At 44.9% G+C, this 14,424-nt stretch overlaps 2 protein-coding genes across 2 annotated transcripts in view; one reads left to right on the top strand and one right to left on the bottom strand.

Annotated features, from left to right (window-relative positions):
* Nucleotides 1-890: 890 nt before the first annotated feature.
* On the bottom strand, nucleotides 891-9,546 carry PRPF38A (pre-mRNA processing factor 38A). The gene is made up of 10 exons (XM_065409109.1): nucleotides 9,328-9,546; nucleotides 7,854-8,013; nucleotides 6,938-7,059; nucleotides 6,358-6,443; nucleotides 6,088-6,198; nucleotides 2,442-2,554; nucleotides 2,249-2,275; nucleotides 2,073-2,170; nucleotides 1,644-1,692; nucleotides 891-1,291 (listed from the first exon to the last, which is right to left on the bottom strand). Exons 1-10 carry the CDS (start codon nucleotides 9,455-9,457, stop codon nucleotides 1,249-1,251), a joined length of 939 nt encoding a protein of 312 aa, XP_065265181.1. The 5' UTR covers nucleotides 9,458-9,546; the 3' UTR covers nucleotides 891-1,248.
* A 134-nt stretch (nucleotides 9,547-9,680) lies between these two features.
* Nucleotides 9,681-14,424, top strand: part of ORC1 (origin recognition complex subunit 1) — a 31,065-nt gene continuing 26,321 nt past the window's right edge. The window contains exon 1 of the mRNA XM_065409794.1: nucleotides 9,681-9,814. Within this exon, the coding sequence (XP_065265866.1) occupies nucleotides 9,681-9,814 (134 nt within the window). The remainder of the gene's footprint in view (nucleotides 9,815-14,424) is intronic.

Raw genomic sequence — 14,424 nt, 5'->3', positions numbered from 1 at the left:
AGGTGTTCATTCTTAAGCAGAGGGCTCATAATATAAACATTAGCTACTTAATTACTGATAATTTTAGTGCAGAGACAGGGAGTTGCCACAGGGAAAAAAAGTATAAAAGAAAAAAAATACACACCGAGGAAGAATAAAGGACTGATCATGCAGTGAAGCTTTTCCTCCCAGTGATGCTGAATGTGACAGTAGCATACCAAATAAATGACAACTAAGACTTCAGTTACTATTCACGAGCTTCAAATTATTCTACCTAAAAACTCAGTGGGAGAAAGGACTGTATACTCCTACAACTATACACTTGAAACTGTTCTTCGAAACTTTGATCCAAATGATATGAACAGTTTATGCACATAACTGTAGTCAATTACAACATTAGATTGAGTTGCCTATTTGATCTAACCATTGCCCAATTTCCTGACCTGGAAGCTAGTATTAGAAGTGTACTAGCTGTTTGCTTGATTTATTTAACATGTTACAATAAAAATGGTTTAAGGATAAAAAAAAAAAGCAATGTGATTTGTTAGGCTAGAGCACTGAGAGGTTTTTAATAACTAGAATTTCTTGGTAAATAAGAGTTGAGGGTTGCAACTCTGAGCTCTGCACTTTGTATGCTGTAGCTGTTTTGACTCCACCTGCCTGTTAAATGTGTATTCAGAGTTAAATGGTTACTGATTTACTTTGCTTACAACACATACAGACTTACTATCACCACAAACGTAATATAAAAACAAGTAGCATTGCTACACATCTGATAGTTTGTCTCATGAAGGACATTTACCAAATAGCTGATTAATAATATAACAAAAATATTTATAGAAACGTTCTTTCAATTCATTTGGCAATATTTGTGTAAATGCATGCAAACAAAGTAATGTGGGAACAGCAAGTGCTTAGGAACAAGAGCATTTAATAACAATTTAAAAAATTGTACGAAGTATTTTAAACAACTCAATCTTGCTCTTATGCTATTTTACACTGGCTTTCAAGAAAGCCATTTAAAAACCAACAACCATCCCCCCTACTAAGAAATGCTTTCTACTAGGAAGATAAACAAATAGTGTACATTAAAAGTTTCTCTGCCTTACTTACAAAAAAACAAAAACAGCTTTCTTGTACAAGGAGGGGGGAGAAGGAGGATTTTTAAAAAGTCTGACTGCCAAAGCAGCCAGCACATATCCTGCTGTTCCATAATCTACAAACAGATTATGGTTCAAAATCCCTAAACTGCCTAGTGGATTTAGTCCATTATTCATTCCCTCGCCGACTCTTCTTATGGCTTTTCTTAGATCTGAAACAGCAACAAAATGACTTGTCATTATGTGTTCAAGATAATCAGACAATGGAAATTGTACATTGCTTTATGGAGGACAAACAACATTACAGTAATTCCAGTGTTGGCCGTGAGGATGCATCGCTCCATGCTTAATATAGAAAGCTGCCCCATAAGCCGTCTTGGCTTTAAAAGACCAATGATAGGAGAAAGGTGGTATCAGAAGTCAGTACCCCTCCCCCCCCCCCAGTGGTGTGAAAAAAATCTCAAAATTCAGGTCCATTGTAAAGAAAGAAGCCCCTGTATTCGTTTGCAGGGACACTTTCAACATGAACGGACATCTTTAAGAAATAAGACAGCTGGCCTATACCTTTCAGGTGACTTAGAATGACTTCTGTGTCGGTGGCTACGATGATGCCCTGTTGAGATAAAAGGTAAATTACTTTTGTGTGGTGATCATGGAGAATAATCATGTGAGATTGTTCTGCTCATTTCCATTAACGCAGTCTGTGTCAATGCCCTATATGGAATGTCAAAGAACAGCTGAACACTTGTCCTCAGTAGGCAGTTAACTTTAAAATTCCTTCATAAATACTGAGTTATTGGTAGAGATATTTGAAAAAGAAATGTACATTGCAGTCTCACATATTAAACCAGTTTGCAAAATGTAACTATACAACTTTAGCCATTTTATAAGCTAAACATATAGAGTAACTGACAGCAGGAACTAGATTTGTCCACCACTAGCTGCATTGCTGACACCTGTGCCATAAGTCACCAATAAGAAGCACTAGAGTACCTGGAGATTTAGATCTTGATCTGTGGCGCCTCTCCCTGGACCTGCTCCGGTGTCGCCTTGGGCTTTTGCTGCGATGTCTCTCCCGACGTGGTGAGGGGCTAATAGGAAGAAGACTGTTAGATAACTGAATTTTAAACAATTTTTATAATGCAGTTTTAAAGCAATAACTCTCCTACCTTCTCCTCTTTGGAGATCTGCTTCGCCTGTGAATTAAAAAGGAAACAATAGAGTGGATGGATTTTTTTAGAACTTTGGTGAAGCAGTCACACAACTGACTAACAGTTTTAATACTTTGCAAACATCACCAGATAAATATTATTTTGGGTGAAACTGTGTTTATAACAAAAGATGATCTTTTAAATACATCACCTTCTTGGAGACCTGCTTCGACTCCTCCTGTATCGCAGAGCTGGAGATCTGCGGGGTTTATCTAGGTCTCTGTAGCCTCTTCTGCGATGATCAGGGGAAGGTGCCCTCTCCAGCTGAAAGCATTGCAAAATTATACAATTTTGTAAGAATCTCCTGACCTTCATATTAGTTATGAACCGGGATGCCCACACAACTATTCAAGAGATCAGTAACTTCTACTCAAACTAAAGTACTTTAAATAAAATGAAACTGCCTGGCTTTGATGATTGTGTGGTATACAAATACCTTAATTTCAATTTCAGAGTAGCAGCCGTGTTAGTCTGTATCCTCAAAAATAACAGGAGTACTTGTGGCACCTTAGAGACTAACAAATTTATTAGAGCATAAGCTTTCGTGGGCTACAACCCACTTCTTCGGATGCATATAGAGTGAAACATATATTGAGGAGATATATATACACACATACAGAGAGCATGAACAGGTGGGAGTTGTCTTACCAAGTCTGAGAGGCCAATTAAGTAAGAGAGGAGAAAAAGAAAAAAAGAAAAAAAAAAAAACTTTTGAAGTGATAATCAAGATAGCCCAGTACAGACAGTTTGATAAGAAGCAAGTGTGAGAATACTTACAAGGGGAGATAGATTCAATGTTTGTAATGGCTCAGCCATTCCCAATCCCTATTTAGCCCTGAGTTGATTGTGTCTAGTTTGCATATCAATTCCAGCTCAGCAGTCTCTCGTTGGAGTCTGTTTTTGAAGTTTTTCTGTTTTAAGATAGCCACCCGCAGGTCTGTCAAAGAATGGCCAGACAGGTTAAAGTGTTCTCCCACTGGTTTTTGAGTATTATGGTTCCTGATGTCAGATTTGTGTCCATTAATTCTTTTGCGTAGAGACTGTCCGGTTTGGCCAATGTACATGGCAGAGGGGCATTGCTGGCACATGATGGCATATATCACATTGGTAGATGTGCAGGTGAAGGAGCCCCTGATGGTATAGCTGATGTGATTAGGCCCTATGATGGTGTCACTTGAATAGATATGTGGACAGGATGGTGTTTTCTGGGAGATCACCGATGGATTCTAGTTTCCTCAGGAAGTCAGTAGTATCTCGAAGATAGCTAGGAGTGCTGGTAGCGTAGGGTCTGAGGAGAGAGTCCACATAACCAGACAAGCCTGATGTTAGGGTGCCAATGCCTGAGATGATGGGGCGTCCAGGATTTCCAGGTTTATGGATCTTGGGTAGCAAATAGAATGTCCCTGGTCGGGGTTCTAGGCATGTGTCTGTACAGATTTGTTCCTGTGCTTTGTCAGGGAGTTTTTTTAGCAGATGGTGTAGTTTCTTTAGGTAATCCTCAGTGGGATCAGAGGATAATGGCCTGTAGAATGTGGTGTTAGAGAGCTGTCTAGCAGCCTCTTGGTCATATTCCAATTTATTCATGATGACGACAGCACCTCCTTTGTCAGCCTTTTTGATAATGATGTCAGGGTTGTTTCTGAGGCTGTAGATGGCGTTGTGTTCAGCATGGCTGAGGTTATGGGGCAAGTGATGTTGCTTATCCACAATTTCAGCCGTTTTACGTCCTGGCCACTATGGACGTAGAAGCCCTCTACACCAATATTCCACACACAGATGGACTACAAGCTATCAGGAACAGTATCCCCGATAATGTCACAGCTAACCTGGTGGCTGAACTCTGTGACTTTGTCCTCACCCACAACTATTTCACATTTGGGGACAATATATACCTTCAAGTCAGCGGCACTGCTATGGGTACCCGCATGGCCCCACAGTATGCCAACATTTTTATGGCTGACTTAGAACAACGCTTCCTTAGCTCTCGTCCCCTAACGCCCCTACTCTACTTGCGCTACATTGATGACATCTTCATCATCTGGACCCATGGAAAAGAAGCCCTTGAGGAATTCCACCATGATTTCAATAATTTCCATCCCACCATCAACCTCAGCCTAGATCAATCCACACAAGCGGTCCATTTCCTGGACACTACTGTGCTAATAAGCGATGGTCACATAAATACCACCCTGTACCGGAAACCTACTGACCGCTACACTTACCTACATGCCTCCAGCTTCCATCCAGGACACACCACACGATCCATTGTCTACAGCCAAGCTCTAAGATATAACCGCATTTGCTCCAATCCCTCAGATAGAGACAAGCACCTACAAGATCTCTATCAAGCATTCTTAAAACTACAATACCCACCTGCTGAAGTGAAAAAACAGATTGACAGAGCCAGACGAGTACCCAGAAGTCACCTCCTACAAGACAGGGCCAACAAAGAAAATAACAGAACACCACTAGCTGTCACCTTCAGCCCCCAACTAAAACCTCTCCAGCGCATCATCAGAGATCTACAACCTATCCTGAAAGATGATCCTTTACTCTCACAGATCTTGGGAGACAGACCTGTCCTCGCTTACAGACAACCCCCCAACCTAAAGCAAATACTCACCAGCAACCACACATCACTGAACAAAAACACTGACCCAGGAACCTATCCTTGTAACAAAGCCCGATGCCAACTCTGTCCACATATCTATTCAAGTGACACCATCATAGGGCCTAATCACATCAGCTATACCATCAGGGGCTCCTTCACCTGCACATCTACCAATGTGATATATGCCATCATGTGCCAGCAATGCCCCTCTGCCATGTACATTGGCCAAACCGGACAGTCTCTACGCAAAAGAATTAATGGACACAAATCTGACATCAGGAACCATAATACTCAAAAACCAGTGGGAGAACACTTTAACCTGTCTGGCCATTCTTTGACAGACCTGCGGGTGGCTATCTTAAAACAGAAAAACTTCAAAAACAGACTCCAACGAGAGACTGCTGAGCTGGAATTGATATGCAAACTAGACACAATCAACTCAGGGCTAAATAGGGATTGGGAATGGCTGAGCCATTACAAACATTGAATCTATCTCCCCTTGTAAGTATTCTCACACTTGCTTCTTATCAAACTGTCTGTACTGGGCTATCTTGATTATCACTTCAAAAGTTTTTTTTTTTTTCTTTTTTTCTTTTTCTCCTCTCTTACTTAATTGGCCTCTCAGACTTGGTAAGACAACTCCCACCTGTTCATGCTCTCTGTATGTGTGTATATATATCTCCTCAATATATGTTTCACTCTATATGCATCCGAAGAAGTGGGTTGTAGCCCACGAAAGCTTATGCTCTAATAAATTTGTTAGTCTCTAAGGTGCCACAAGTACTCCTGTTATTCTTAATTTCAATGTAACCCATCTTTTGCTTCTCCCTTACCCTCCAAAAAAACATATAAAAATGGACAAACTAAAAAAATCTGATCATCATCATCATAAGCTGATAATTTTTTAATAGGAATCCATTTAAATAGGAAAGAGTAGATTCAAGTTAGTAGAGTTCAGCAAAGAATAATCCTGAAGAACAGAGTATTTTGCTGCTATTATATGACCAAGAAAATTTCCATTGGCATAGTACATGAAGATTTCTTCTCCACTCATGTGAGGGCTACAGGTAAAGGTCAGGCTTCCCCACATCAGTTAGAATCATCTGAGCACTTTACTGCATAAGATTTCAGCATCAAAAGTAAATCTCTCTTTAAAATAATACAAACTGTGGGATAATTCACAAACCTTCTCATCTTCCTCCTCCTCCTCCTCACTGGACTCTACATCATCCATATCTTCTTCTAAAGCACTAACTCGAGTCTCCAATTGTTCAGCTTCTTCCAGAACATAACGTTTCTAAGAGAAACACCAACTTTTCACCTTATAAAATCCAAATATGAACATACAGTACATCAAAATCAGACTGACTTTGCACTTGACAAGCCCTTAAGCTGGTAATTTAGAAAGCTCCTAATGTGCTATCATTAACAAGGCATTGATTAGCAGCCTACATACCTGCAATCGAGGCAAAATGATATCACATACACGTTCACTGTGAAGAAGTTCATCAATAAACTCATCCACATGCATCAGCTCAAATTCTGGAAGAAAAATAATTAGTATTTAGAGCAGTCACCTTTACCCTAGTTACTAATATTTAACACTTGTGAGTCATTCCATGCAAAGTGCTGTATAAAACTAATCCTCAAAGTCCCAGGTGCTGGGAAGATTATTAAAACTATTTTACAGATGAGGAGATCATGACAGAGCTAAAATTCAAAAGTTCCTGAGGTCCAATGCTGTGCTCCGATCATACCTCTCTCTTCCTTTGTCTACTGAAAATCAATTCCACTGTTGCAAACAAACAAGTTGAAGATAGGTACATAGAATCAAGGCAGCTGATTTAATACTGCCTAGGCAATGTAGCAGGTCCAGGATCAGTGAATGAACAGCAGTGATCAGTGAATAAATACAAAAGCAATATAGCAAATAGATACTCTTCCCCCACATACTTTAGCCTATGTTGATAAAGTATACAGTTAGCATTGCAGACTTCTAGATTCCTGATAAAAGGCAGTCTATGCTGGTTACATACCCCCATTTCTGTTTTGACTTTTTATTTTTCGGTAGTCATTGTACAGTGGTTCAAGGTACTTGTAGCAGTCAATGGCAGTGCCCGTCAATCTCATATACAATGCTCCAAGCATTCTGACATATCTGGAACACAAAATGTCACACAGTAGTTTACAAATCTGATCATTCTGCACAGATAAATAATTTAAAACTAAGGCTTTCTCAGAGGAAGACTGATTTAGTACAATAAACACAATATGGGAGACTGCTCAATTTTTCTCATTTAGTATCCAATCCTGCAAGCCCCTATGTGGATTTTGCACATGCAGGGACTGCATTATCAGTCTCACAGCTGAAGAAAATGCTAAACCAGTGTTACTCAGACTGAGTCTTCAATGTGTCTCCTGTGGCTCTTTGCAGCACATGATATTAAAACACTGATTTAATTATTAATCAATCAGGATGTTTTTACTATATTAACCAATTCTAGTTGATAAAATAATAATACTTGGATCAGTCATTTTACTGTGAGAATATATACATTAAATATTTCCTGTCATACTGTTTAAATATGACTATATATACTGTAGTAAATAAAACAATGAATTCACACTACTGTGGCTCTTTTGGGTAATGCTGATCACTAATTTGGTTCCTGAAACACTGAGGTCTGAATATCACTATTCTAGAGGAATCAGGTGAATATAATCACCTTAAACACAAGTGGGTGTAATGGTAGAAAGGATGTGACACTGAGATGAGTAGTTGTGACAGGGAAACTTGCATGGTGTGGAGCACATTTTTTGAGAGCAGGCATGGAGAAATTCATGATTTGTCAAGAGGACTCTACAATGAACAGTGCATGCTTTGAGTTTCTGTTTGCTTTGAGTTTCTGTGTCTCTGATATGACAGCTAAAGGAAAAACCACATTTGCTTACTTGAAATCCTCATTCTTTATAAACTCAACAATGATGTCCTTTTCAGGCTGGATCTGCAGCATTTTCAGGGTCAAGCAGAGGAATGGTGTAGGCTTGATGTTTCCACCATAAACGCCACCAACATATCTCAGTTCCATGGCTTTATCCACCACCAGTTCAGCTAGAGCAGGGGGTTACGAAAGGAAACAGCTGAACCATCAAAAGCTTATAGGCTTTAAACTAGAGCTAAGCACATTGTCAGCTCACCACATCTGTGGCGCTAGTGGGGCTCGAGGTAGAGCATAGGTCAGGGGTCGGCAACCTTTCAGAAGTGGTGTGCCGAGTCTTCATTTATTCACTCTAATTTAAAGGTTTCACGTGCCAGTAATACATTTTAACATTTTTAGAAGGTCTCTTTCTATAAGTCTATAATATATAACTAAACTATTGTTAAAAGCTACAAAGAGTCCTGTGGCACCTTATCGACCAGGGGTAGGCAACCTATGGCACGCGTGCCGAAGGCGGCACACAAGCTGATTTTCAGTGGCACTCACACTACCCGGGTTCTGGCCACCAGTCTGGGGGGCTCTGCATTTTAATTTAATTTTAAATGAAGGTTCTTGAACATTTTAAAAACCTTATTTACTTTACATATAATAATAGTTTAGTTATATATTATAGACATAGAAAGAGACCTTCTAAAAATGTTAAAATGTATTACTGGCACGCGAAACCTTAAATTAGAGTGAATAAATGAAGATTCGGCACCCCACTTCTGAAAGGTTGCCGACCCCTGTTATAGACTAACAGATGTTTTGGAGCATAAGCTTTTGTGGGTGAACACTCACGACATGCATCTGACTAAATGGGTATTCACCCACGAAAGCTTATGCTCCAAAATGTCTGTTAGTCTATAAGGTGCCACAGGACTCTTTGTCGCTTTTTACAGATCCAGACTAACACGGCTACCCCTCTGATACTAAACTATTGTTGTATGTAAAGTAAATAAGGTTTTTAAAATGTTTAAAAAGCTTAATTTAAAATTAAATTAAAATGCAGAGCCCCCCCGGACCGGTGGCCAGGACAGTGTGACTGCCACTGAAAATCAGCTCGCGTGCCGCCTTCGGCACGCGTGCCATAGGTCGCCTACCCCGGCATAGGTGAAGGATTTGGGGGACTCACGCTGCCCGGGGGAGAAACAGGCCTCTGGGTCCTCACCACAGCAGAGGGAGGTGAGAGGACTCAGTTGCTGTTAAGCGCCAGGAATTATTCTGCCAGCCTGGTCACCGCCTGCGCCCACATCAGGGGCCCAACATGCCGACACCGCGCAAGAGCCCCCTCCAGTGCTTGGGCCTCGGGGATGCGGACGGGGCCCACCAGCCTCCCCTCAGCCCCTAAAACCCCAGCACCGGGCAGGCTGGGGCGCCGCCTCTACCCCGGCCCTTCCAGCCCAGCTTCCTCCCCCCGACCCTCCAGCCCCCCGGCCGGCCCCTACCCGTGAGGCCGAAACACTCCTCCTTCCAGTACTTGGACTCATAGATGCGGGTGCGGATGATCTTCTCCACCAGGTACTGCGGGTTGGTGCCGTGGATGCTGTGCGCATCCTTCACCGTCCGGTTCGCCATGGCTGGAGCTAGAGGGAGGAAGAAGGAACGACCGGACTTGAACACCGGAGCGCTCAAGTTCTTCCGCTTCCGGGGAGAACGGCTCCGCTTCCGCCCAGATTCCTCGCTTCACTTCCGGGTCTGTCTAGCGGCGGGGAGGAGTTTGTCTTGTCGCCGCTCGCCGGCTGCCATCTTAGCTTCGGGCAACCCGCCCGCGAGGGGCTTCATTGCGCCCGGAGCCAAGATGGCGGCAGCGTGGTCTCCCCGCGCGCGGGGTGGGCGGAGCTTGCAGCTGGCTTTGGCGCGAAATTCTAGCCTGTCGCTCGGAGCCTGCGCCTCGGTCGTCACGAGCCACCGCGCCGGCCTGGGGCTGAGCAGGTGAGGAGCGGGGGCGCCGTTGCGGGAAGGCTTGGGGGAGAGCTCTGGGAGCGGCCAGAGCAGGCCCGGCTTATTGACCTCTCTCCGCGGTGGCGGTTGGTAGGTAGAAGCCCCGTGGAGCGCTGCTTCTGCTTCCTCCCTCCCTTTGTTTCTCTCAGCTGTAGGGTCCCCATGGAGCCTCTGCCTGGGGGGCTCAGTGATGGGGGCAATGACCCACCCATGTCTGCCACCTCCTTGGTGCCTTGGCTTAGTAGACAGCAATTGTGACTTTGGCCTTGTCTACACGTAGCGTTACTCTAGAATTACGGTGCTTTAAATTCACGCCCACCCTTAATCTGGATTAATTTTCCAGTGAGGACCAACCCTTGTCTAGGCAAGCGTTTAGTTTACAGCCAGCTGGGGTGTAACTCTAACCTGCTGTGCCCTACGTGTCCATGTGGACCGTGCAGCAAAAGTTCCCAAGTGCACTTTAATCTACTCCAGTTTCAAGGCAGGGCAGATCAAAGTGCATTAAGGAACTGATCTCCATGTGGACACTTAGGGCATGGTTGGCTAGATTTGCACCCCAGTTTGCTGCAAACTAAGGCCATATCGATTCAATTGACAGCTTTCCAAAATTATTGGTGGTGAAGTGGTAGCTGATCTCTCCCCTCACTCCAGCATAGATACTATGGGCACTACAATGGTACATTTACTATGCCAGGGTTTAAATTCTCTGAGATTATTTCCTGGAGCCCCGCACACCCCTGCCCACATTTGGGGCTCCAGGGGCTGGGATCTTATGGATTTAGCCTCGCTGGGAGCGGGAATAGGGGGGCGCATCTGGGCTTCTGCCATGGGTTTGAAAATATTTACCAGAACTCCTCCCTCCTCTCCCCTCCCCCCCCGCTAAAGCCCCGAGACCCCTGTCCCACACACCTGAATTTAAGCCTTGTAATGCCCTATAACGCCATAGAATTGAGACTCCCTGCAGTGATGGAAGGGTTTTTTCCATCGCTGTAAGTAGTCCACCTCCCCAAATGGTGGTAGCTAGTTGATAGAAGCGTTCTTTCGTGATCTAGCTGCTACGCTGGGGGATAGGTCGGCATAGCTACAACACTGGGGTGTGAATTTTTCATGCCTCCGAGAGACGTAGCTATATAGATATAAATTTTAAGTGTAGACAAGGCCTAAATTTTCATGTAGAGAAGCCTCAAGTCTAACCTAGGCTGGAACCTTTTCTGGTGTTTTTTCATGTCTTGCATAAATCTGACATCTCAAAATCTTAGGTTGACCTAGCTACCTCATTCAGGGCTGTGAAAAATTTCACACCCTATGCATAGGCGTGCGCACGGGGTGTGCCGGGTGTGCCCAGGTACACCCTAATGCAGGGGTGGGCAAATGGCCCCCCTCTCCCTGGATCCATGCCACCACGCGTGCAACGCTCCGGGGGCCGGGGCTGCGCGCTCCTGCGGGGCAGTGTTTGGCTCCGCAGGGAGGCAGGCACGGTCCCCCCTCTCCTGGAGCCATGCCGCCACGCGTGCAGTGCTCTGGGGGCCGGGGCTCCGCGGGGAGGCAGACACACTCCCCCCTCCCCTGGAGCCATGCTGCCGCGCACGCAGTGCTCTGGGGGCCGGGGTTGTGCACTCCCGCGGTGCAGTGTTTGGCTCCGTGGGGAGGCTAGGAGCCTCATCTCATGGTAAGGGGTCCAGGGCCAGGGGGGTTGGATAAGGGGTGGGGGCAGTAAGGGGACAGGGAACAGGGTGGGTTGGATAGGGGGTGGGATCCCGGGGGGGTGGTTGGGGTGGGGGGTCTCTGGAGGGGGCAGTCAGGGAGCAGGAGGGGTTGGATGGGACATGGGAGTCCCAGGGTCTGTCAGGGGGCGAGGGGTGGATAGGGGTCAGGGCAGTCGGGGACAGGGAGCAAGGAGGGTCCTGGGGGGGGCAGTTAGAGTGGGGGGGGGTCTCTGGAGGGGGTGGTCAGGGGACAAGGAGCTGGGGGGGGGTTGGATGAGTCAGGAGTTCTGGGGGGGGCTGTCAGGAGGCAGGGGTGTGGAGAGGGGTTGGGGGAGGCAGGGAGCAGGGGGGGTTGTATGGGTTGGGAGTTCTGGGGGTCCTGTCAGGGGGTGGGGAGCGGTTGGATAGGCGTGGGAGTCCCAGGGGTCTGTCTGGGGGCGGGGGTGTGGATAAGGGTCGGGGCAGTCAGGGGACAGGTAGGGGGTAAGGTCCTAGGGGGGCAGTCAGGGGACAAGGAGCAGGGAGGCTTAGATGGGGGTGGGGTCCTGGGGGGCAGTTAGGGGCAGGGGTCCCAGGAGGGGGTAGTCAGGGGACAAGGAGCAGGGGGGGTTGGGGGTTCTGAGGGGGGAAGTCAGGGGGCAGGAAGTAGGAGGGAGTGGGTGGGGGCAGGGCTAGGGCGGAGCTCCCTGGGTGCACACCCTAATGAAATGGGCTGCGCACGCCTGTGACCCTATGCAAAGTAATTAGGTTGACCTAACCCCCACTGAAAACACCAGTATGTTGACTGAAGAACCTAGCCACTGTCTCTCAGGATGGTGGATTTATTACAACTACAGGAAGAAAACCCTTCCGTTGCTGTAGTAAGTTTCTACGCTACAGTGGTGTAGCTGCAGCAGCACTTATAGTGTAGCTATACCCTAAATAACCTGGGGGTGATGGTTATGGATTACAGACCTTGGGTGTAGATAAAATCTTTAAGTGCACCATGCTGTAAGGGTTCTGTGAATAGTGTATTTCCGAAAAAAAACGACTTTAAAAATCTTCTTGTGTTTGAAAAGATTTTACTGTTACTTTAGTCTGCATGGGTGCAGCAAATTGTGGGATCTGGACCAAAAACAGCCTTTCTTGAACAGAAGACTTTACATATATCAATTTCTGGTGGTTGGTGGACCCACACCATCAATTTCTGCAGTTTGAAGGGATGAGTCTGAAAATGTTTTATCTTCTATAGTTACAGTAATCTTAAGTGTTGTTTGTAACAGACTAGAGAAAAAAAATATTCTTTTCAGGGCTCTGGGTATATCTCAGCAAATCAGTTCTTTGCCATTGCAGGAGTCTTGGGCACGGGTGCACCTCAGTCTCTCCTGTTCTTTGCATGTGGCACACAATAGTTTGGTCTTCTGAGGGTTGTAATACTGTAGTTTAATCCTGGTTATTGGATTCAATACATGGGTAAATGTGTGCGGTTCAGTGGCCACGAGATAATCAGATGGGCCCTTCTGGCCTGGCAGCTCTTTTTGTATAAATTTCATTTTCCTCTGGTGTTTGTGTGGGTCTTTGACACAGTGACGGAAAAAAAACATTTAAAATGGGCCCATTGTCCTATATTTGTGATGCTGTACAAATATAGGGAGACAGGTCCCAGACAGGAAGCGCTTACAGTCTAATGTGGTTGTAAAAAGCATAAATTGTGATGCTTCTCAGGCCATGGTAATACTGTACCTTAAACTATTTTAAACTCTTTTGAAATTGACTAGATTTATGTTTGTCCTCTTTGCTGCTATCAAGGACTAATTGGGCAGCAGCAAGTCCATAAATAATCATGTGGTTTTTCTACTGCTCTTGGGAAAAAGCTGAGCCATCAGCAGAAGCAGGCATCGGAGTTATTTGTGGGGGAGGAAGATATAGAAAATGGAGTTCAGGAGGACTAGATGGACCTTATCTCACTGCCTGCCTGCAACAGTCAGGAGGATCTTGGTGAAAGACAGAAGAAGGACCTTCAATCCTGGCAGTGACTTTGGAGAGGGGTGAAAAGACAAACACATATATCTCATTTCCAGCAGCTACAAGGATGCTTCATATTTATCAGATCATTGTTAGCCAGGTGCTGATATGAAAAATGGAGGCCACAGTGCAGGGTCCAAGGACAGTCTGCTATTAAAAATCTCTGCATCCTTTCTCTTTCCAGTACCAGAGAGGCTGCGAGTTTTCAGTAGAGCATTGCTGGTGCGGGGAAAGGAGAGTTTTTCCCACTTTGTGTTCTACTGTTGGGTACAGAAATGACTATTACTGGTTCTGAATCTTGAACCAGTATAATAAGAGAGGAGAAATCACACATTAGGATTTGTTTGAGTGGCTCAGAGGTTTTGAATGTTAGAAGTAGTCCTGGTGGAGATGCGTTAGTGGGCAGAGTGCAAGTTGGGCACTCTCAGGTGCAGTTATCACGTGGTTCTACAATTTTACCACATGGGTATTGAGCTCTACTACATAAAATACTGGGCTGTAAAATAAATAAATGGCACTTTCAAAATGCCTTTCACTTGGGTGCTCAGAGTGCTTTATAAAATGTTAAGGACAAAATGTTTAAACTTAGGGCCTAAAGTTAGGCACCCTAATAAGAGGCTTGATTTTTTTTGCAAAGGTGCTAAGCACTCTGTCCCATGGAAATCAATGGAAGCTCAGCACTTTTTAAAACCAGACCTCTTTATCTAGGTGCTTAATTTTAGCCACCCAGTTCAAATATTTTTTCTAATTCTCTTAACACCTCTGAAATGTGTAATAATTTCATTTGACAGCTGGAGAAACTTAGGCACAGAGAGGTCCAGTGATTTGCCCAAGATAACTCAGGCCTGGTCTACACTTGGGGGGGATCGATCTAAGTTGCGCAACTTCAGC

The sequence above is a fragment of the Emys orbicularis genome, chromosome 8, assembly GCF_028017835.1.
Source record: "Emys orbicularis isolate rEmyOrb1 chromosome 8, rEmyOrb1.hap1, whole genome shotgun sequence".
NCBI lineage: Eukaryota > Metazoa > Chordata > Testudines > Emydidae > Emys > Emys orbicularis.
This window is presented reverse-complemented; position numbering and strand designations above follow the sequence as displayed.

Excerpts from the sequence above, each read along its gene's own strand:
- PRPF38A (XM_065409109.1), bottom strand. The coding sequence starts at position 9,457 with ATGGCGAACCGGACGGTGAAGGATGCGCACAGCATCCACGGCACCAAC. Across the intron at positions 6,444-6,937 it reads AAGTCAAAACAGAAATGGGG|AATTTGAGCTGATGCATGTG; the intron begins GTATGTAACCAG and ends TTTTTCTTCCAG. Across the intron at positions 1,693-2,072 it reads ATCAAGATCTAAATCTCCAG|GGCATCATCGTAGCCACCGA; the intron begins GTACTCTAGTGC and ends TTATCTCAACAG.